We start from the raw sequence: 24,218 nt of genomic DNA, 5'->3' as shown, positions 1-24,218 counted from the left end.
CATATTTTACTGTATTTCAATGATAACGTCGCCTTTAAATATGGTAATTTGTGTTTGTCAGAGGGAACTCCTTGATGTGGTTGACAATTATGAATCTGCTGTAATAGTGGCTCCCACCTCATCAGGAAAAACCTATGCCTCTTACTACTGCATGGAGAAGGTGCTGAAACAAAGCAATGAATCAGTTGTGGTTTATGTTGCTCCTACTAAGGTAAGCTAATGTCCTCTTACAGCTTTGAAGACCCTTAAATATTTAACATGAAGAGACAACATAGAATTAAAGATGAGCAAATCTGCCCGGGTTCGATTTGTAGAGGGGTTTGTCTAATCCTGCTTGAAAACTGCAATACCCAAACTTAGCAGTGAACCCCATTATAGTCTATGGGGGGGAAATTTTGATAGTAAATTCTGGCCATTTTCAAGGCTAATAGGCAAGGTATTGTTAAAAAAGGGCACGAGGAGCTGGGCACTGCCATAATGGAGATTTAACAAAGCAAAAACATATATATAGTACAGGTAAGGAGAGGATCCTTTTTAATGCACCCTTGAGAGTGACATGGTAAAAACACCAATTCCTTATATGACATGCTTGGGAGACAACTTTAAGCTGTATATGGAGTTACAGATCAGTATGTGTTACACGGACAGCTTTAGCAACACCAAATTCTGGCATCACATATTTTACATTTGAAGCTGATTTTTCTTTTTTGTTTTTACTTTTACATTTAGCTTGGCTTAAATACATCAGTAGCACCCAAATTTGATTCTTTAAAAAAACAACAACATTTTTTAGGTAGTTATGGCTTTGAAGCATATTTTTGTTATCCAGGGGTAATGAGCCTGGACAGGCTGGGTTTGGGTTGAGCCGGATGCTCACCCTTATTGTCACTTGTATTGGTCTTTGTTAATAATGTGCAAAGTCCTTTTGCTCCCATCTACTATCAAAACTAAGCAGCTGTGCTAATTATCAAAACCTGATAATAAACAACATTATACCCACAGCACTGCACTCTAAAGGTGCCCATACACTGCACGATTCTCGTACGAGAATCACGGGAAATCCCGCGATCGTACGAGAATCGTGCAGTGTATGGAAGGCGTGCGACCGTTTCTCCTGTACAGTCGCACGTCTTCCGTCGAACCAGCAGTCTAGAAATCCCACCGGGAATCGTACGATTCTCGGCGAGTTAGTGGCCTGCTGGTTCGACAACTGCCGAACGGGCCTGTGTGTGCGCACGCGCGCACACAGCCCGTTTGCAGTCATCTTAAGCCCGCCCCTCATTGCAGTCATCGTAAGCCCGCCCCTTGGGGGCAGGCTTGCAATGATCGAGAGTACGATCTGCCTGTCCAAGATGGGCAGATCGTACGTTTTTTTAATCACTTTACAACCATCGCAAGACTAAGGTCTTGCGATGGTTGTACAGTGTATGGCCACCTTTAAATATATACAACCCAGTCAAAATGTGTATATCTAAAAAAAAAAATCACTGTGCATGCAGTAATAAAAACAAGATATCCGTTAATTCTATACTTCAATTGATGCAAAGAAATACTATTCATAAAAACAAGTTCATAAAGTGCAAATCAATCTACCTCAAGTAAAAAGTCACACTGCGCAGGAAAGTGATATCTGTCATCATGATAAACTATGTGCCCCACCTCCACCTGTGCCCCCTTCAGCAGGTTTACTTACCAAAAAATGTATGACCCACTTCTAAAGTAGGATCAAATAATGCTTGTTGCACGGTCAGCTCTACCACTGGAAATTATATTCTTTTTTTACATTCCCCTCCAGATTGTTATTTTCTCTTTTTTCCCCATTGTTCTGAGAGTGTGAATAAACGTAAAACATATTTAAAAAAAAATGAATTTAAACTTTATTAAAAACCTAAATGTAAACACTCGCAAACATGGGAGGAACAGACACCTTATTTTATGACTCCTTTATATTATTATATGCTTTATTTCTTTCTTTAAATATATGCATTTTGAGCGGATATTATATAATTTGCAGTGCTTCTGGGTATAAATAAGTCTATAAACACAGGAAACAAAGACTGTGTACAGAAATTGGTTCAATTTGAATGTTGATTACTGAAACATATATTACATTTTTCTTGTTAAGTTTCCATCTGTTGGCTGTTTGTACACACTGATATGCTTAGTTTTATAGCATCATATTAGTGTTTAAACACAAATCTGTCTGTTTTAAACTTAATGGTGGCTGTCCTATTAGTTGCATTTTAATTTTTCTTAAGACAAGTTATAAACAATTACTTTTATTTTCAAAGGCCATCAGGAACTTTCATTATTTTTCCCATTTGGAACAAATTTGTTGATCCCTGATTTAGGGATAGTGTGCCATTTCTGAGATAGATCTCCTTGTTGATGTCTAGAATCTATAGGCTATAGAATATAGGTTGCATTATCTTAACTGTTCTTTTCAATATAACAGGCTCTTATAAACCAGGTTGTAGCCACTGTAACATCTCAGTTCAACAAAGATCTTCCTTCTGGAATGACGCTATGTGGGGTTTTTATACGGGATTATCGATATGATGCATTGAATTGTCAGGTGTGTATCATCCATTCCTGCTTACAAATGTTTTAACATAAATCAACTGATTTTTAATTTGTATATAAAAGACAAACATTTATTTAGTTCTGGATAGAGTGGGTAAGGTTTAGGGCCTCTATTAAGCTTTTATTGGCATCTCCACTGGGGAGATTAACCCCTTTTATTCTGGTGACCATTGTCACTGAGACAAAGATGGGGGGGAAAATCCATAATTTTAGAGTTTTAACCAGAACAAGAGGGGAGGGGATGTGACAACTATCTAAGATGGGTACTTCCATAATTTAGGGAGATTTTTCTCTCATTTCTTTTTGTGTCTCCAGAAAAGAGAGTGAAGGGAAATCTACCCAACAGGCCACAGGCAGCAAAAATTAACCTGATAGGGGGTTTAATCGCTTCTTTTTTTTTTGTCTGTGCTGCCTTCACCTGCTTCCTACTGCAAGAGTCATGTGGAACTCTGATTGTCAGTCCTTTCCTACTGCCCACCTACAGTGACTTGGTTAACTTCAACCACCTAACCCCTCCTCTGCTTTCCAGCAGCTGGGTTTAGGAGTATTTCGACCAATTTTAGTTGCGCTAGGATAAAGTGTTAAGGTGGCCATACACTCTACAACCATCGCAAGACTTTAGTCTTGCGATGGTTGTAAAGGGATTAAAAAAACGTACGATCTGCCTATCTTGGACAGGCAGATCGCACTCTCGTTCATCGCAAGCCCGCCCCCATGAGGGGCGGGCTTCCGATGACCGCAATGCTGAACGGGCAGTGTGCGCGTGCGCACACCGGCCCGTTCAGCATTTATCTTCCGAGCACCGTTCTAACCAGCCGAGAATCGTACGATTCCCGGCTGGTTTTTGAACATGCTGGTTCGAAAGAAGACGTGCGACCGTACAGTAGAAACGGTCGCACGTCTCCGTTCACACTGCTCGATTATCGTACGAAAAACCGATCGCATACGATTATCGTACGATAATCGTGCAGTGTATGGGCACCTTTTAGAGTACTAGCTGCAACAATGTGTGTAAACGTGATGGATGTGTGCTGGTATGTTGCGCTTGGTTTGTGTATTGCACCTATTGGTTCATTTATAAAAATTCCTTTATAGGAAGAAAGTGTTCTGTCGTAGCACTTTTTATTTAAAAAGGTTAAATGACAGAAAATTATAAAAAAAGAAAAACTAAGAAAAACGTGTCTTTGTATGATAAAATGACATCTTAATATGTCATGATATACAAATTCGTATATCACGACATATTGAGATGTCATTTTATCATACAAAGACACGTTTTTCTTAGTTTTTTTTCTTTTTTTTTTATAATTTTCGGGTTTAGGAGTATGTTAGGCTTTGCCTCCTACCTTGAGCTACATTGCCTTTTTATCTTGTGGTATAACAGGTCAGGTTCTAAAAACGGGGGCCAGTCCCACTGTACTGGGTGTCTCCAGCTCACAGTTCACTAACCCTCCGGTGCTACCAGGAGCATGTTTACTGATGTGACTGACACTGGCAGCGTGGAATTTTGCCCTCTGCTAGAGCCTATGCCATCTTTGCAGTCTTCCCTAGCCGCTTTGGGTGAGTCTACCTCCTTTGCTCTATCCAAGGAGGATTTCACTGCAGTCATGCAGGACTTTACGGGCAAAATAGCACTGATGTTTGCTGACTATGACAACAAAGGCCACAAGCGTGCTCCCGCACCTTCCCCTTCAGGGTATTTATCTGATCTGCCTGTGTCCTTAGAGGCCTCTGAGTCAAACATGTCTCTGAGTGGTTGCAGTCTTCTGCCATCACTCTGAAACTAAAAGACGTTTGACTCTTATTGCCACGGTATGCAGCAAAGACCTTTTCCAGTGCACCTGCAGTTTGTAGTATTTTTATGGAAACATCCGGGCAAGATGTTTGTACCTCCCAAGTGGCTATCAGTCCTGTAAACAATAGGCTACCTCCACTGTAAATCTGGCACTTACCCATCTTAACAAAGTGTCTTATCCCAGGATGCACTTGTCTTTAAGGCCCTTTCAAGAGCTCTTTTCTCTCTGGCAGGCCCAGCATTGCAGCCTGTTCTAGCCTTGACTTTGATCTAGCAAACTCTACCCGACTGGTCTAAGGTTATTAGAATGGATCTTATCACTGTGGCAATTGATCCCTTGGTCATACAGCATGTTATGGTGCAGGAGGGGGTTTCCTGCTCACCCAGACTGCTGCTTGGATCAAGGGTCTGTGGTGAGGGATTTTTTTTTTTGGCGTTGGGGTCCCCCCTAAAATTCCTACCAGACCTAAAGGGTCTGGTGTGAATTGGGAAGGAGACGCCACGCTGGTTTTTATTTTAATGTTTAACAACAAAAGTTCCCTAAGTTTCGTTATCGGAAAATTCAGATAAGTTTTGGTTTCGTTATTTCTTTCATTCAGAAATTCGGATGCATCCAAATGTCCGAATTTGCTGATGTTTGCCCCAAATTCAATTCGTAACGAAATGAATCGCACATGTCTATTACTGCCAGTTCACTAGGTCCTGGCAGAGTCTAGGCTAGTTAATATGTATTTTTTACAGCTTTGCTTATTAGATTAGGTTAGAAGACAGCTAGGAGGGTGGATGGTAAAATAGTTGAGGACATTTTAAAAGATCATAATCAAATTTAGTGTCTTTTTTTGCATATTTAAAAACTCATGCTTCATAGGTTTAAAAAAATATATTTTTATTGTTGTATAGTTGTTTGTTATAGAGTATATTAAATTGCAAGAAACAACAGGTTCCCACTTAGCTACACATCAGAGATCAGCTGAGAAGCCATATGATCACATAAATGTTCTTCAAATAAAATTAGCATGTAAAAAATCAATTTATTTCAAATATATATGAACATAATTTACCCAATGTGCACACATGTACCCCCTCCCCAACATTAGCAAAAACCCCTAAATGCAAACTGCATTTATTTCTTCTGGTGGTTGACAACCTTTGTCTTCAAAATCATCTTACAATTGATGAAAGAAAAATCATAATGCAATGGCGGTGAGATATACTGTGTAGCAGGGTGCGTTTACAGGAAGCACCTAAGGACGCACAGTTTAAATCATCTTTATTTATAACCACGTCCATTGAGACTTTCTTCAGTGTACACAAATTCACCTATCTCTGATGCCTCATATTGGATTATACACTCAGTAGTTGGACTATACCACATCCAGTACCTATTGTTCCTATGTCTGATTTTGGAGTTTTTTATGAGTTTCATGGACTGAGACAATTGATCCACAGCACCCACCACACGGTTACCGTTTATATTAATGCAGGACATGTGCATTCATTTTTTTTCTCTGATGTGTAGCCAAGTGGCAACCTGTTGTTTCTTTCATATTCTCTCACGGATAACAGATCACAGCTGACAAGCCTGGAAGTGTTTACCATTATATAATTTAGTTTATATTCTGATATGTTTTGTTGTTCTATCCAACCTCTACCTTTTGGGTTCCCCCATTTTTCACATATATTAAATTGCAAACTGTATGCAAATAGTGAATTATGACTTAACATTTAAGGGGGTATTGCCTCTCTAGGTAGGTAGGAGAAGGTGCGATGTCCTCTATTTAGTATAAGCTGCACTAGTATGTAAAGAAAATTTAAAGTAATAACTGGTTGTATATGGTCAAAGTGTAAGTATTGCCCATATAAATTAAGATGTTTATTTTTTTTCCTTTACTTAATAATAAAAGCCATAATATGAATATGTAACCAGTACATATAAGTCTTGGAAAGCAGATGTACTCTACTGCCACTTTAAATGAAGCTGCCACTTTAAATGAAGCTGCCACTTTAAATGCCACTTTAAATCACTATTTGCTATTCTGCTCGGTACCACAGAGGTACCGAGCAGAATAGCCGAGCCGAATGCCGCTCAGAGGCATTTGGCTATTCACTCACTGCCGTTTGGCCCCTATGTGAATAGGGGTGAACGGCAGCGAGTGAACTGCCAGGGCTTCTGGTCAGCCGATCCATGTGTTGGATCGACTGAGTCGAAGTCCTTCTGCACTTTGGCTCAGCCAAAATCAACCGTACTGAGCCGTAGTGAATAGCCGAATGTTGTTTGGCTCGCTTCACTACGACTCGGTTATTCACTCGGCTGCCTTCGTCAGCTTTGTGAATAACCCTGTTAGAAAACATAGTAGATGTACTATACTGCCACTTAACATGGAGGCAGCGTTAGGGCAGGTGTTGCTGTCAGAAGTGCCCATTGGAAGGGGTGAGAGCACCACAGATGTCATTTCTATTTACTGCTACTGCTTCATTAATCTGTTTCTATGTGTATTTTTATACAGGTGCTGGTGACAATTCCACAATGTTTGGAAATTCTTCTGCTATCTCCCCATCGGCAGGATTGGGTGAAAAAAATCAAATATGTAATATTTGATGAGGTATGCAGCATTATAGAATAAATAATGTATGTGCTGAACAAAAACAATATTATAAAATGCATTGTGTCACCCAGTGGCAACCAAGTGTCTGCAAGAATAAAACATGAATGTGACATCAGGGCAGGGTTGGATTTACCATTAGGCACAGTAGGCATATGCCTATAGGTGGCTGAGTAAAAGAGGGGTCTTTATTTTTATGAGCCAACATCTGTATAAATACAGTTATTTCATATAAGTTTGTCTATTCATTGTCACAATATTTAAAGTATAACCCCTTCATGACTGAGGCCTTTTTTTCATTTTTTGCACCCATGTTATATTCCACATTTTAGGCCTGAAAATTACTTAAAACCCCCAAACATTATATATTTTCTGAATGGCAAGACCCTATAGAATAAAATGGTGGTAGTTGCAAATTTTTATGTTGCGCAATATTAGTGCAACTCCTTATTAAACCTGACTTTAAATTTTTTTTATTATTATTATATTTAATTTTAAAAACTGTTTTTTTTTAAAAACTTTACTTTGACTGCTATCACATAGGGGTGCTTATAAGCCTCCCCACATGTGATAGCAGATGGTGGTGACAGGTACTCTTTAAGGTGATGCTGGGGGTCCAAAGGCCCCAGAGTCACCTTTACACTAGAAATAAGCTATTGAAGTGCAGATCGCTTCTTTGGGACACAAGTGATCTGGCGACAAGTAACTCGCCAGAATCGCTTCTGTTGTAAGGCCGACAGTCGGCTTTACAAGTTTGAACAGACTCCCGGCAGTCGTTACCGGGTGTTTCACATATAGGCGATGAGCGGCTCCATAGCCCGCCGATCGTCTATATGTGCTCGTTTCCACCGCATACCTCGACCCCCGGTCCCGCTGCCCCATCTGCGGCCCGGGACCGGCTCGGAGGGCATCAGGAGGAAGAGGACGGGAGATCAGCTCCTTGCTGATCTCCGTCCGGGCTGTGAATGCAGAAGTGATGTGTATTACATCACTTCTGCATTCACCTGTCAGTCATCTGGCTGCTATAGCCAGAGAGCAGATCTCTGCTGATATAGCCTGTACAGCGTTGCATGACGGAATAAATGTCAGTCAAAGTACCGCAGTGCTGAATACTGAAAAATGGCCTGGATGGGAAGGGGGTTTAACACCGCGGATGTCAACTGGTTAAACAGCCCCGATGCTGGCGACGTACACTGTACGTCAGTCACAAAGGGGTTAAACCTTTTTTTTTGCCCATATATCTAATGCTAGCAAGCAATAGACATGCGAAAACATAAAAAAATGTTACCAAAAAGGTAATTACTTTCCTGTGTCTCCGCCTCATGCTCCCGTCCGAAGATCTGAAGATTCTTGAATGGCCGTGAAGGATCATGGGGCGGGAGCATGCGCAGTAGAGATCTTCGGTAGGGAGAAGAGACACAGGGTAAGTCAATGCAGGCAGCCCGGCAGCATGCATGTGGACAGTAAACAGGAGTAAAACAAGAAAACGTTAGGAAAAAGATGGTCCTAGAGCAGCGGTTCTCCTTCGGGAGTCTCAAAGTGAAATAGCCAATAGGAATCTAGCTATGCATTCCTAGGGTGTTTTTTTTGTTTTTTTATTCCGACGGCGTGCACCAGTGGTTCTCAACCTGTGGGTCGCTGTGTGATTTCTGCTGTGTGAGAGTCCTCCTCAGCCCTCTCTTAGCGCAGCAGTGTCAGTTCTCCCGCCAGATGTCGCTGCAGCAGCCTCGTCATTCCTAAATTTTACCGTTGGGGTCACCACAACTTGGCAAATGTTACCAAAGGGTCCCGGCCCTAGAAAGGTTGAGAACCACTGTCCTAGAGGTTGTGTGTTGCTTTAGGTGCCAACTGTTGTGTGCCTATAGCCTCCAGTGAGTGTAGAGCTAATCATCTGTGCAAGAGATAATCAGTTAACAGATTTCTGATCAGGTCTGTCAGTTTTTCAGGTGCATCTGTTCACATACAATTACCCCCTCATCGTGGTGGATTGGAGGTTGTCTGATGTAAACTGACCCATGTCCATTTACATTTAACTTCCAACATAGACCAACATGTGTCCGGTAAGTTCAGTTTTTTTTCTCCATCGCAAGATGGAGGAACAAACTGGTCAGACACGGAAGTCACAATGGTGACATCCATTCCGTACTGTTCCAGTCAACAGGGGGGATCTGTGCTGACCGCAACTGACAGACATATGAAAGAGGCCTTACATGGCAGAGAAACTGTTGCTGTAAAACTGCACATTGATTTTTGTTTAAGTTTGTGTTTTAAAAATGTTGTGATTTAAATTTTTGTCTGAATGTCTGAAAATATGTTTACAATGCAAGGTACACTGCATGGGAGGAGAAATTGGCGCAGAAGTCTGGGAGCACCTACTAGTCATGATTCGCTGTCCATTCTTGGCTTTATCTGCCACAATTAGTAACCCAGAGCACCTCACCGAGTGAGTATATATGAATACAGCCTAATATAAATATGAACTCTGTGGTCTGGAGAAGTATTTAGTGCGTACATGGCCACACAGTTCTAAGTTTTCTCACACATGCCTCTCAAAAGCTTAACGTTGTTTGTTCGCACCACTTTGTAACATTCTATACTGTACTGCACCAGAGACCTTTACAGACAATAGAACGGGTATTAAAGTGCATGCACATGACTGAACACAATAATACTAGTAAACTTGTATTCACTGTTTATTGCTGTTTATGAACATAGAGTAGTTACCTGTTATGTATGGGCTCAGATACTCAATACACTGATGTAGTTAGTCTATGCTACAGTTACAAATGAAAAATTCAGAATAAATTGGAACTTCAGGCATATATAAATACACTAGGCAGTAAACCTGTGTGTTCCCAGTTAAAATTAATGTATTTTAAATGCAGCTAGCAAAAGTCCTGATATATGTCTCCTGCTATTGCCTGAACAACAGCACTGCATGTGCTGACAGGGAACATGCTGACAGGAGGAGAAGCAGGGTTCTTGACATAGCAGTGTGTTGCTTCACTGTCTAATTAGAAGGCTGCAGGTAAGGAGTTGACACCACTGTATTCTTTAACATAACAGGAAAACTGGTGCCACCTTCTGTAATGTCTGGCAGAAGTGAATAAATCTCAAAAGTGGCTGGACAGGTTTACAAGTCAATCCACATTTATGTATATTTAAGTATTTGTAAACCCAAATTATTTTTCAGTATGTTTGGCATCATGCATCTTAAGCAAATCATTTCTTGTGAATTTGTGGCAATGTTTTTTACCTGGAGATTCTGTCAGTTAAGCTGGGTATGCACTTTCAGTCTGAACAGAAAAAAATCTAAGATTCCTCCATCCATGTTGAATAGTCATAATGCCTGCATCTGATTGAATGCAGGTACTGTTCGGCTGAACATTTTCTGCCCGCTCCTTTGAATTTTCATAAAAGGATGTTGGATGTGAACTGGCAGACAGTGCCACCCATTAAGTGAATCTCGGCCAATATAAGATTCGGTCAAAATTGACCATGTTCTGGACGCCATTAGCCTGGAGGTGGTACTGTGAGAGTTCAGACATAGTCCAATCAGTTATATGTGGCACCAGCAGAGCAACTGGAGGACAAATCTGAGGACAGAACCATAAAACCTGGACTGAAGAGACCAGTAGGAAATTTAGACCTTACCTCCTTATTAGGTAAAAAACTGAGTTGGTTGTTACAGATGTTGGGGTTTGCCCACCAGCAGGTGTCACCCCTGATTGTCATTTGCTTTGTTCCTAGTGTCCTACTTTAACAACTAGCAAGAAGTTGTTGGGGTTTAATGAGGCATCAAAGTCATAGCATAAAATGTATTGACAGGTTATATTAAAGACCATCAACATATAGTAAAGATCCCATGGTGTCCTAGTAACGCTGCCAGAAAATGTCCAAAAATAACCACACTTTGCCAAAATAATTCATTATAAATATGTGTCTTAGAGGATTCGTGGAGAATTTACAAAAGTCCCACAATGTGGTCATTTGAACTGGCTGGTGTAGCAGGTATTGATCCTGATGCGTTTCACTGTTTTAACTTTGTATGGGGATCACAAGGTAACCAATCAAACACCATGTGCTTAGGGGAAACAGGGATTCAAGGATAAAGAGGGAGAGCCGGATATTTGCTCATCCCCTCTCTCCTCCCATCCAAACCCATGGTGGGGACACCGGAAACACAAAGAAGGGGAGACAAAACCGTTAGAGGACCCAATCCACTTGTCCTAGTTTCTTACAGTACTTTTCACTTTGCCTAGGAGGCGGCCGACTGAATAATTGTTCCTTGATACCGCCAAATCTGTGTTCAGGTGCTTCCCTCTGCCACAGCGTGTGGTTATTCTTGGATATTTTCTGGAAGCGTTACTGGGACACCACGGGTGATCTTTACTATATGTTGATGGACCTTTTTATATAACTGTAAATAAGTACTTGTCAATAAATTAATTTCTATTTTACTTATGCTATGACTTTGATGCCTCATTAAACCCCAACAATTTCTTGCTAGTTGTAACCTTCCACATAGGGGGTGAGGCATTTTCAGAATGCGTTTATCGGGACAATATACCGTATTTTTCGCTCCATAAGACGCACTTTTTCCCCCCAAAAGGAGGGGGGAAATGTGCCTGCGTCTTATGGAGCGAATCGTGACACCCGAGACATGCAGTTTTGGGCGCCGGGCGAGTAGTAGGAGCCACTGCTCGTTTAATACGAGTGATCTAATGAGATCACTCGTATTAAAACCGAGCAGCGGCGACTATTGAGATCACCATAGAGCAGATTAAGAACGGACTTTCTTCGTCTGCTCTGTGTGATCACTGAGACCGTGGCGCTGTAATCACAGCGCCACCTGTCTCAGCGGTCACTAACTGCAGCTTCTGTCACAGCTTCTGTCATAGAAGCTGTGACAGAAGCTATGGTCTGTCGAGTGCTCCATAAGGCGCGCCGGACCTCCCTGCGTCCTATGGTCCGGTGCGTCTTATGGACCGCAAAATACGGTACTGAGTTGATATTTATGTCCTACTCTAGCAGGCGGTGATATAACCCATTGGTTAAGATATATTGATCATCTGTGACCTTCAGTAAATTGAAGAGTAAATAGATTTGGGGTTTATACACACTTTAAGCTCTTTGCACAAAGTTCAGGTTTAAAACTTCAATCGCACCCCCTAATATTATTTCTCAGCTTTATGCATTTGCCACTCTATACAGTCTTTACCTCTTACCTCTACACTTTGACCTCTCAGAATTTTTATCTCCATGTTTCCAGTAGCTTAAAACCACCAAGCTCATTGGTAATACCAAGTATTCCATCAGTACTGGTTTCAATACAGTATAGTATAGTTTGGTCATTGGATTTAATTTGCAAGTTCTGATTTCAGTTCCCCTTCAGTTCTCAAACCATTCATTTATTATTTGTAGTATTTTGAACAAAAATAAAGTGTAACTGTAACTAATTATTCTTTACTATTTAGGTGGCTTCGATCGGTCAAAAAATACTGGCAGCAAAATGATGAAAGAGAATCTAGTCTTGTGACAAATCCACCACAAAAGGAAAGACAGAATAAACCGCTAAAACCAGAAAAGAAGTCATACAGAGTTCGACTAGGTAATTTGTGTAAAACCAATGGCTTTTATTTATACATAATTGAAATACATTACACTAAACATACACTATTGCAAAAAGTTTTGGGACGCCTGCCTTTACCCGCACATGAACTTTAATGGCATCCCAGCCTTAGTCCGTAGGGTTCAATATTGAATTGGCCCACCCTTTGCAGCTATAACAGCTTCAACTCTTCTGGGAAGGCGTCCACAAGGTTTAGGAGTGTGTCTATGGGAATGTTTGACCATTCTTCCAGAAGCGCATTTGTGAGGTCAGGTACTGATGTTGGATGAGAAGGCCTGGCTCGCAGTCTCCGCTCTAATTAATCCCAAAGGTGTTCTATCGAGTTGAGGTCAGGACTCTATGCAGGCCAGTCAAGTTCCTCCACCCCAAACTCGCTCATCCATGTCTTTACACTTGGCACAATGCAGTCAGGCAAGTACCGTTCTCCTGGCAAACACCAAACGTGGACGCGTTCATCGGATTTCCAGACAGAGAAGCGTGATTTGTCATTCCAGAGAACACGTCTCCAGAGTCCAGTGGCGGCGTGCTTTACACCACTGCATCTGACACTTTGCATTGCACTTGGTGAAGTAAGGCTTGGATGCAGCTGCTCGTCCATGGAAACCCATTCCATGAAGCTCTCTACGCACTGTTGTGCCAATCTGAAGGCCACATAAAGTTTGGCGGTCTGCAGCTATTGACTGCAGACAGTTGGCGACTTCTGCGCACTATGAGCTGACCCCGCACTGTCATTTTACGTGGCCTACCGCTTCGTGGCTGAGTTTCTGATGTTCCCAGGTGCTTTCACTTTGTTATAATACCACTAACGGTTGACCGTGGAATATTTAGTAAGAAGGAAATTTCACGAAACACCTGAATCCAATGATTTGGAGGGGTTTCCCAATACTTTAGGCAATATAGTGTACATTTAATTCGGTGCCATTTGTCTGCACAGGTAGTTTACAATTAGGGTGATGGGACCTGTTTTTCTATCTGCCTCTTGTTTTATGTTCTTACTCTGCAAAGTGTATATACAGTAGACACAGTTTTCTAAACACTTTGCCATGTCATTTCCAAGTAAATAATTTCTGTAATACATGAAGCAAGATCAAAGCCTTGAGCAGACACTGAAACAAATCACAGAATATTGTAGACTACTGCTATTGCCAAATACTCCACAGTGAAAATCAATGATATTGGAGCTACACATGTTTTAAATAAATATTAATGTAATTTTATTGGTATCTATCTACCAGTAGCTGCCTCATTTCCCACCCTCGGCTTATATTCGGGTCAATACTTTTTCCCAGTTTTTTTTGCTAAAATTAGGTACCTCGGCTTATATTCGGGACGGCTTATACTCGAGTATATACGGTATTTCGTTCCGAATTGAGCATCCCGAATGTCAGCAAAGTAGCAGAGAACTTATACAGAATATCAACAAAGTAGTGGAGAACTGTGTGCCAGTCTGTGACAGTTCTGCCACTTTGTTGACATTCAGGAGCATTCCGAATGTCAAGAAAGTAGAACCGTTAGGCCTTGTTCACACCAAATGCAGAGCAGATCCGCTCATTTTCTGCACACGCAGTGCAGTGGATTGCTGCATTTTTGCCACGCTTTTACCGCGTTTTAGATGTGCTCCGGGCTGTTTTTGGTTAAAAAAATATTTTTTTTCGTTTAACCACTTGAAGACCGGTGTTAAACCCCCTTCCTGGCCAGGCCATTTTTCAGTGTTCAGCACTGCGGTACTTTGGCTGACGTTTATTCCGTCATGCAACGCTGTACTGAAATGAATTTTATACCGTTTTTTGGGGACAGATAGAGCTTTATTTTGGTGGTATTTAATCACAGCTGGGGTTTTTATTTTTTACTATATAACAAAAGAAGTACCCTAAATTTTGTAAAAAAAACATGTTTCCCTATAAAATGTTATGAAAAATGTATTTTCACCCCAATTTTTTGGTATATAAAAGACGGGGTCACGTCGGGTAAATAGACACTAAATATGTCAACCTTTAAAATTGCGCGCCCGCGAAATCGCAGAAAACTACTGCAACCAAAATTGGCCATAGGCGACACTTTAAACGTTTTTACCGCTCATCAGTTTAGTGTTATCAGTGATTGATGGCCCTAAAATTATTGCTCTCACTCCGACGTTCGCGGCGATATGTAACGTGCTACATAATAGGCGCAATCGCCGTTTTCGTACATAGGCGCACCCGACGCGTGTTTGCATGTGTATGTGGGGGGGGCGGGGGACTTTAAAACATTTTTTATGTAATTTTTTTTTAATTATTTGTGAATATTTTTTTTAGCTTCTTTATTTTTTTTAATGCTGTCATTTTTTTTTTTACACAACTTTATTGCTATAACATAGGGGATTAAGAAATCCCCTATGTAATAGCCAGTTCACCAAACAGGTCCTCTTTATGGAGACATCAGGGGTCTCCAAGACCTCTGATGTCACCTAGGGACCCCCACAGAAGCTGATGAAGCAGAGATCTGCTTCATCAGCTTCTCTCCGGTGTTCTGCACCGGAGAGTGACACTGAATGCAGGAAGTGATGTAATATACATCACTTCCTGCATTCGGGGACAGGAAGAGAGATCAAAGGGAAATCGAGTAATGATCTCCCTTTGATCTGCTGTTAGAGCATCGCCGTACCGGTCCCAGCCGCACGGCCACATCGGATCACGGACCGGCAGCGGCGACGAGGAGACGGCGAGACAGAGGTACGTGGGGGTGGGGAGGCCGCACACCCGCAGTTCCTGCAAGCGATTGGGCGTCTCTAGAGACGCCTGATCGCTTGTATGTAAACAGCCATCGCTGGCTGTTTACATGCTCACAGTTTTTTCCCTCTTGTGTGCGCGCACACGAGAGGGGGAGGGGCAGGACGTCTTAAGACGCCCTCCCGCTCCTAGCAGACGTCCGTCCGTTCGCAAACGGCCATGGACGGAAGGTAGTTAACATGGGATTTCAGTGCGTTCCAGGCATTTGCATACAAATGCGTTTGCGTTCCAGAGCATGTAAAATAGGGCTTGCTGCAGTTTTTTCACCTGCTCGGGAACTGCACACTGCGATGTGAACTGGAGCAAAAAATACCATTGGAATACATTGGACGCGGTTTTGATCCGGTCTGCAACTGCTCTTCTCTGCACCTGCTCCGCGCTTGGTGTGAACAAGGCCTTACAGAATGCAGAAAAGTTTCTAACTTTTGACAGTCCACAGAAAAGAAGTAAATTAATAAAAAAAGAAAGCGTGTGGTTCCCTCCGGCAATACATGCCAAACCCTTTAGATCTGGTAGAAACTTTAGGGGGGACCCCAACCCCCAAAAAACATCGATTCCCCTAAAATCTCTCACCAGAACCTTGATCCAAGCAGCAGCCTGGCAGAATAGAAAAAGAAAAGGGGGGGGGTGTGTGGAAAATCACCTTGTCCCCATGTGGATGAAGACAAGGGCCTCTTCCTCACAACCCTGGCCCAGTAGTTGTGGGGGTCTGCGGGCAGGGAGGCACCTAGATCCTGCCCCTCCCTTGTGAATGAGTAAGGGATAGTTGTTACCCCTACTTATTCACCAAATAAACATTCAAAATATAAACACACCACACCTTAAAAGTCCTTTTATTTGAAAAAAAAAAAACACAGGTTTTTGACTTCCTTTATTAAATACAAAAAAAATGTCCCACAATTTCAATCCAGCGTCGATCAGGCTCCGCTCCAGACTGGGATCTATTTCTCCTCAGATCCCCACTGCTCTCCCCGCCTGTATGGGCTGAGGCAGCGGGGATCAGAGGAGAAATGGACGGCGGCGGGGGGGGCGTAGGAGTGGTGACATTCAGGATGGCCGAGCTGTGAGCATAGCCGCCGGCTGTCAGTCAGGATCGCCAGAGGCTCTGTTATCTGTGTGTGCCGAGTAGGTCAGGATGGCTAAGCGGGAGTATTGGCAAATATCTGCGATATTTACCGATCCTCTGTGTGCAGGATCTACCCCTAACTTTTTAGTCTAGTTTTAGTTAGTCGATTAATATGTCAATATATTTGTTAGTTTTAGTCATCATGACCTAGTTTAAGTCACTGAAAAAGTGTTGTTGACTAATAATTTTAGTCATAGTTTTCGTCAACGAAATTAACACTGCTGGCAACTTGATCACAAATCACTGCAGAGAATTGTCACTTATATGAGCATAGTATGCGATTCAATCCAACAGAGTCCACCCAAAAACCCAACATGAGAGTGGCGCGGTATTGCTGCATCTAGTTATTACATGGTGTTTACATATGTGGGGAGCTGCACTCAACTGATTTCTCCATTCCCAGAAGTACTATTGGTGTGCACATTTTAGACGTATTTGAATACTGTTATGTAACCTTCCTGGCTGCCAGAGACAAAGGAAGTAAGATACACCTTTATGGCATCTGGTATATTAGTGCATATGATCGCTTGAAGTTTCTGCCTGAAATTAGTGTCACTGTATTAATTATATGTGTCTTTTTTTTAGTCTGTTATGACAGGAGATATAACGACTTGGAGACAAACATTTGTTCTGTTGAAAATTCTAAGGTTACATTTGACCATTATCATCCATTTGCCGCCTTAACCATAGATCATGTAAGTATAATTGCAATTTTTGTTGACTTTGTAATTCTTTCCCAATTAATATTTTATGTACTTTTGGTTGGTGTATTTCATTTTTCTGAAGGAGTAGCAATAACATTCATAGAGTCCTTAGCTATACTTTGATTTGCCTGGAAAAAGTGAACTTGTATTTATTTTATGCTAATAGAATGCATGGCAGTAAGTGAACGAAACAATCAATAACACTTGTTTACTACAAATAGGTGAAAAACTATGGAATCCCAAAAGATCTTACATGTTCTCCTCGGGAATGCATACAGCTATATGACACCATGGTGAAAGTACGGCCAACATGTGCAAATATGAAGGTAAATAACACAAATGTTTTAGATTAAAATCACTAACCATAGTTCCCTGGCACATCTTTGGACTTGCAGAACTCAGTTATACTTCAATTTAACCCTTTCGCTGCCACCGACGTAAGGCTTACGGCGGAACACAACACACACACACTATTGCTGGGATTTGTAGTCGTCTGTAGCTGCTGGTATTCTGCATTGCACTGTATATAATGTATTATTGCTGGGATCTGATGTATTCCTCTATAGATGTTGTTCTCCATTGCGCTGTAAAATTTATTATTGCTGGGATTTGTAGTCCTCTATAGCTGGTGCCATTCTGCATTGCGCTGTATAATGATTATACAGAATGCAGAATACAACAAATGCCAGCAATAATACATTATACACACTGTATAATGTATTATTGCTGGGATGTGTTGTTCCTCTATAGCTGGTGGTATTCTGCCGTGTGCCGCTGTATAATACATTGGTATTCTGCAGCATACCAGATGTAGCATACCAGATGTGTCCACTGTATTATACAATGCAAAGTACCATGCAGAATACAATACAGCAGCACACTGCAGAATACCACCAGCTATAGAGGAACAACAAATCCCAGCAATAATACATTATACAGGGTGTATAATGTATTATTGCTGGCATTTGACATCTATAGCTGCTAATGTTCTGCAGTGTGCCGCTTTAAAAAAAAAAAAAACAGGAAACGTAAAAAAAAAAAACAGGAAACATTAAAAAGGTATCGAGTGACTTACTTTGAATGAGGTGGACCCTTGATTGTCAACGGGCAGCGGCGAATCAGGAAGCTCACCAGGAGGAGAGGAGCAGACGTATGTCCTTAGCAATGGCGTGAGCGGCCTTACCGGTGTGTGCGGTGGGCGTGGCGTCAGTGCCCTAACCGGCGTGCAGTGGCGAGCGGGAAATTTTAATTTTAGCCGACGAATCGACGATGGAAAATGTTGACAACATTTTCCATCAGCGATTTTAATCGACTTAATCGAATAATTGTTGCAGCTCTAATATGGAGAGAGCAGAGTCCAGCTCAGTCCAGAAAGATTCCAGAACCCCTGTGCTGGAAGACAGGTCTGATCCAGTGGCTGAGCACTGCTGTGGCTGGTTCTCCTCAAAGCAGGGTCACAGCTGCTGAGTACTTCTGGGTTGTCAGGTGTTGCTAGACAATGCATTTCAGAGGTTGACCTCCTTTGTCAAGCCTAAAGCATAAAATAAAACGCAACCCCCCCACACACGCACATATTATACACAAGCAACAGTGTGCACCATATTGTGGTGTACACCATGCACATATGCTGCAGTGCAGCATAACATTCATTTTACTGTGGCAGCGTATGGCAAAGCGTTGTGATATGCTGTGTTGCGATTAAATGTACGCCTGTATCATTTTATCACAACACAGCACACAAGCAATTTTCAACAAAAGTTGTCTTTTTTACAGTTTTTTGCGTTCCTTTCACAGTTTTGCAAAAAGGCGCAATTTGAAATTTCTTTTAGATTTAGTCATGAAAGTTTTTTGTTTTTTTTGCACCGATACTGATTTTAATGTGCTTTTATCGATTTAATTGTGAATTCTTATCAGTTAATATTGATTTGATACGAAAAAAGAAAATAGCACTGCGCTTCACAAACTAAAAAAATATATTCCTAAAATGTGAGAAATTTTAATTGTGAAATGATCACAAAGTAATAAAACAATTTGTGTTATCCACAACACCTGTGTTGCACAATGCCACATTGCTATTTTCTTTTTTCCTATTTTGGGTGTACTCCTTTTAGAGTTTTTTGATTCCTAGCGCAGTTTTTTTCGATCTAAAAAAATATTGATTTGATAAACATTTGCACAATTATCGCAGGGCCTACAAAATTAGTAGCATCCATCTTGTTATTCTACCGGGCCTCTGCTTTCAGAAAATGTATGTTTTGGGAGGTTTTTTTACAAACGCTAAAAACTGCAAAAGAAAATAAAAAAAAGGTGAAAAATTGCAAAAATGGTGTGGCCAGCTGAGGTTTAAAGTGTTCTGTAGGGCTTGGCAGAGAAAGGGTTAATGTTAGGCTGATGTACAATGATCTCATCACATTTGCAGTATGAACCTCTGTATGGGACACTTCAACCTGCAATTATCATGGAGCAAAAAGGATTAGTGGGAGCCTCCCAGTTCACAGTAACCATAGCTCGCAAAAAATCTCCCAGGGCTAGGTTCTAGTGGTATTTTGAGCCCCATTTCTTCTCTACAGCTGCACCTGTATGTCATTAAGAACATAATATCAGAAGTCTTCTTTATCTGTCTCTTTATGTTCTAGAAATAAATTGCTCAATTCAACCTTAATACATTTCTTTTGGAAGAGAAGAACAATATTTAAAAAAAATGGCAAATTAGTAAAAAAAAAAAAAACTCCAAAATGTAAGAATTCCTGAAGGGAGGTAAGTGTCAGTAATAGTAGGACCATTAGTGTTTACTATTTGGGGGTCAGGATGATTAAACCAGATATGCGGTAAGGGTCGGTAGCAACTGGGCAGCCAGTGAATACTATTTTGTAGACATGCGATGTAGAAAACACATCAAGCTTCCCAAAAGTCTCACTCGCCATTTACACGTTGTGTGTCAAAGATAACAAAGCAGAAATGTCCCTTAGTTCCAGCAGTTTTCTTTTACACTACATCAGATTTCTGTGTCTACCGATTATTTCCATCTGGCTCTTCTTTGGTCCTGAAACTTCTGGGGCTCTGTGATCCACTTGGTTCTTTTGGTAGATCAGAATGGACATGTTCCAGTTTTTTTTTTTTGCTTATTCCTCCATTCCTCTTTTAATCTTTTAAAATCTCCTGCATGTTGTTTTTAATTTTATTTGACTGCTCTCAGCAATTGGATGCTCTCCTTGCTTCCTGTGCCTACGTAGTGGTCTTGAGCCTGCTATCATATGCAAGAATTAATAGCTAGGTTCAGGTGACAGAAGGGACAGGTCAGCCATTGACTGTGAATAAAAAATTATATTTGCTTATCGGAATGCCCCGAGTTTCCTGTGTCCTGGGGCATTTATAAATATGATAGATGCTATTTTTGCTCTACAAGTGTTTTGAATGGTAAGGTTTGCTTTGATCTTATTTTGTAAACACAATCCTTGGGCCCTATTCACAGGGATTCTTGTGGCATGAATCCCAGGTGTCCTCTTTCAGATGCAACCACTCTTCCTGTTCAAGTTAATGACTGGGTGACAGCAGCCACATCTGTCAGCAGCAGTCTGCATGTACTCGTACGATTACATGAGGTTTGGGATAGATGATTGATGCATTTATCCTGTGTCCAGGGACATTTATCTATCCCAAACCGCTTGTAATTGTACCATGTACGATTGCATGCAGACTGCCTCTGACAGAAGCGGCTGCTGTCACCCTGTCATTAACTTGAACAGGTACAGTGGCCACATCTGAAAGGGGACACCAGGGATTCCTGTGGCAAGAATCCATATGTTCTTGCCGCAGGAATCCCTGAACACCCCATGTGAATGCAGCCTAAAAAAGCACATAATGGTTCTGAATTGTTTTTCCAAAACTGCGCATAGCATCCCTGTGAAAAGTCTTCCTTGAAAAACCTACTTTGGCTAGATGTTTCCTCCAAAAAATGTTCCATTGTCTTGTTACTTCCATGTTATTTATTGTCTCAGATAGTGGCTCAATCTATTTGATGCTTCAGGAGACCTCTATGTCATTTATCACATATTAAACAGATTTTTCTTTCTGTAGTTTATCACATTAGCCACAAAACAAAATAATTAATTTTATATTTCACAGGTATGTATTCCAGAAGTCTCAAATATACACTAACTTTGCTAATTATTTGTTTAATTAAGACTTTAGATCCAAAAGAGAATATACACCTGAAGGACAATATATTAATTACCAAGGATGATGTAAGAAAATATCAGGAGGCCCTTAAGAGTGAATTAGTTGACTGGATTGAACAAGGACATTGTGCACAGGTAAGTTCTATCAATCATTTTATTGCACTTGATTTAGCATACAACAGTCCCTACAGTGTGGAACAGTTTTAGTCACAATATCTGGCATCTCAAACTGGTGTTTATGGATTGCATATAACAGTGTTGTTCATTCTTTGCAGCCCTCTGTGTTTTAGTGGTTAAAAAAAATGCCCCCCCAGCTGGTCTCCAGTTGATAAATTACACTTCCTTGCATGATTTTGCAGCTAAACACATCAGTAAAAATGTTTTCTGTTTCAAATGGCACCTTATGCATTGATACACCTCTAGATCTTGATCTGTCTGGGCAATATGATCACCTGCTGAACCAGCACAATCCATGGACAGCTCAACTTTCCAATAATTTTCACAGAGGTTGAATCCAATGCAGTTTTACGTCTCAAAATGCAGTGTGTGATGGTAATGAGATCTGTGCATCTCAATATTGGAACATTCCATCTTCATCTCATTCAACTTATTGAAATGTATCACTTCTAGATAGAAGTAAATCAGATGACCCATCAAATAGGTGTGAATTTTAGGAGAGTCTGCAGAGCTTTACCCAAATGACAGGATGACAGAGTTGTGTATTCAGGCCTCCCTTTATGGCTGGCATGAATTGGCCCTGGTCTAGCTGTTTATTGGTAACCGTCTTAATGAAAAGTCAACAGCCAGCACAATTGACCAATTCAGCGCATCTCCTACAGATCGCCTGGTCTGATAACAAAGGAATGCCTAGTATCTTAGGCTAATAAACTGAAGTTCCAATCTAAAATAATATTATTACCTTGCCCATCGAGCCGCGCTGTGTCCTCCGGTTGATGCCGGCATCTGTCTTTTACGGGTTCTGTCTCTTGCGAGCGTCCGCATCGCAAGGGGCCGGAACCGGCGTGAATTCAAAACAAGAAAAAAAGGAAATAATCGTACCGCCAGGGAGGTTAAAAACCTTACTTGAGTAAGAGCCCTATCCATACCTTTCTTCGCTTTCATTGTCTAGAACTCACACAAACCAGGACTTGTTAAGTACTCTCATTTTGTATTCCCTTTAATTTCTTACTGATAATATATTTTTCTCTTTTGTAACATCTTTTTTTCTGTACAATTTTCCTGCACTGTTTCTTTTATTAAACGCATTCTTTTAAAATCATTAAGCTGATCTCTATGCTCTAAATAAGAAATTAAAGTATCCATGTCTCTGTGAAGAGCGCTATCGTATTGTAAAACCTGTCATATTCCTGTCTGAAGGGACAAAGCCATCACAGGCATTGTTTACGTTTTTTGAATGGTCACAGCATTTGCTGGGAACGTTGCATGTTTCCGTTAAAACATGTGGTGGGAGCTATTGTTTGGGTGTGTAAAGGTTTCAGTTGGTGAGGGTGCTCTCCGCACACCTTACAGTAGTCCCGGCCAGTAAGAACGATGGTGCTTGTAGTAACTGCCACGGATGGCACCGTGCAAAATACAAAGTAGAAAGACAGGTCACCAGCACTCGAGATAATTTAAATAGATTAGTCCTTTTTAACGGACGATTGTGTCACAATGATCAACAAAGCCGACGTTTCGGGGCCGCGCAGGGTCCCTTCAAGGCGGAAAGATGTGCAGTATTTCTGGACAGTAGGATCCATAAGGTGCCAGTTCATAACTTTAACTACTGGTGTCTGAGCCAACCCCCCCTTGCCTGTTCCTGTGTGAATATGACTCCCCTAATACAATCCTTATACACCACATCCATCATGTACATGTCAACATTTTCTTTTTTCCTTTATAAAGTAAAAAATTAAAACTCAGTGGGTATTAAATACCATCAAAAGAAAGCTCCATCTGTCAGAAAAGAAAATTATATACAATTAATTTGAGTACACTATGGCATGATCGAGTAATTGTCAGTAAAACTATCACAGCACTTAAAACTAAAAAAATGCCAGTAAATGAAGGGGGTATAACATGCTGGTATTACGGTTGTTAAAGCATGAATTATAACATGTTTATTTTCACTCTAATTATTTTTTAATGAAAGTTTGACATGTTTTGTGCACATGTTCATTTGAATATCAATTAATACATTATTGCTGCATTATTCTAAATTATTAAACCTTTCAGCATTTCAACACCCTGATGTACCTGAGTTTTTACCCAAACTGGCAGATCAATTTAAATACTGGTCAACCAATAATATTATATTTCTCATTATCATGCAATACTTGGTTTAATCATGAAATCTTACTGGTGTTTATGGGAAATAACAATGATTTCATTTTCTCCAATTTTTTATGCGTTGGCCTTATGCATATAATCACACTGAAACATCAATGACCACTCTGACATTTTTTTCAAAGGTTTCAGAGGTACTGGAGACCCTTAAACCAAATGAACCAACTGAAGAGCTGGACACCAAAGAATATTTTCCGCAGCTTGTTGAAGAACTAAACAAAATCTGCAAACTACCTGCTCTGTTTTTTGCGTGAGTAAATATTAGATCAAGTTGTTTTTTGTTTTTTTGTGATTACACATTTCAGAAACATCCTTTGCTTTAGGCCTTGTTCACACCGAAAGCATGTGCGTTCCAGAGTGGCAGCTGCTGGAACGCACCGCGATCGGTGTAAAACTTTGCGCCGCGTTTTGGGGTGGTGCATTGTATTCAATGGCACCACTTCCACGACCCATCTCCACCACCCCCAATCCCCCCCCCCCTCCCTC

The 24,218-nt window shown here is 41.0% G+C and overlaps 1 protein-coding gene across 1 annotated transcript in view; it reads left to right on the top strand.

Moving 5' to 3' along the window:
* The window catches only part of LOC108789891 (probable ATP-dependent RNA helicase DDX60-like), a 131,487-nt gene that overhangs the window by 58,997 nt on the left and 48,272 nt on the right, over positions 1-24,218 (top strand). Inside the window, exons 17-25 of the mRNA XM_018560032.1 lie at positions 62-211; positions 2,456-2,575; positions 6,886-6,981; positions 9,309-9,424; positions 12,459-12,592; positions 17,093-17,202; positions 17,433-17,537; positions 21,396-21,524; positions 23,858-23,982. Of these exons, the coding sequence (XP_018415534.1) occupies positions 62-211; positions 2,456-2,575; positions 6,886-6,981; positions 9,309-9,424; positions 12,459-12,592; positions 17,093-17,202; positions 17,433-17,537; positions 21,396-21,524; positions 23,858-23,982 (1,085 nt within the window). The remainder of the gene's footprint in view (positions 1-61; positions 212-2,455; positions 2,576-6,885; positions 6,982-9,308; positions 9,425-12,458; positions 12,593-17,092; positions 17,203-17,432; positions 17,538-21,395; positions 21,525-23,857; positions 23,983-24,218) is intronic.

This window comes from Nanorana parkeri, unplaced genomic scaffold (assembly GCF_000935625.1).
Source record: "Nanorana parkeri isolate BGI_ZX_2015 unplaced genomic scaffold, ASM93562v1 scaffold428, whole genome shotgun sequence".
Classification (NCBI taxonomy): domain Eukaryota; kingdom Metazoa; phylum Chordata; class Amphibia; order Anura; family Dicroglossidae; genus Nanorana; species Nanorana parkeri.
Note: the sequence above shows the minus strand (reverse complement) of the source record. Positions and strands in the feature narration are given on the sequence as shown.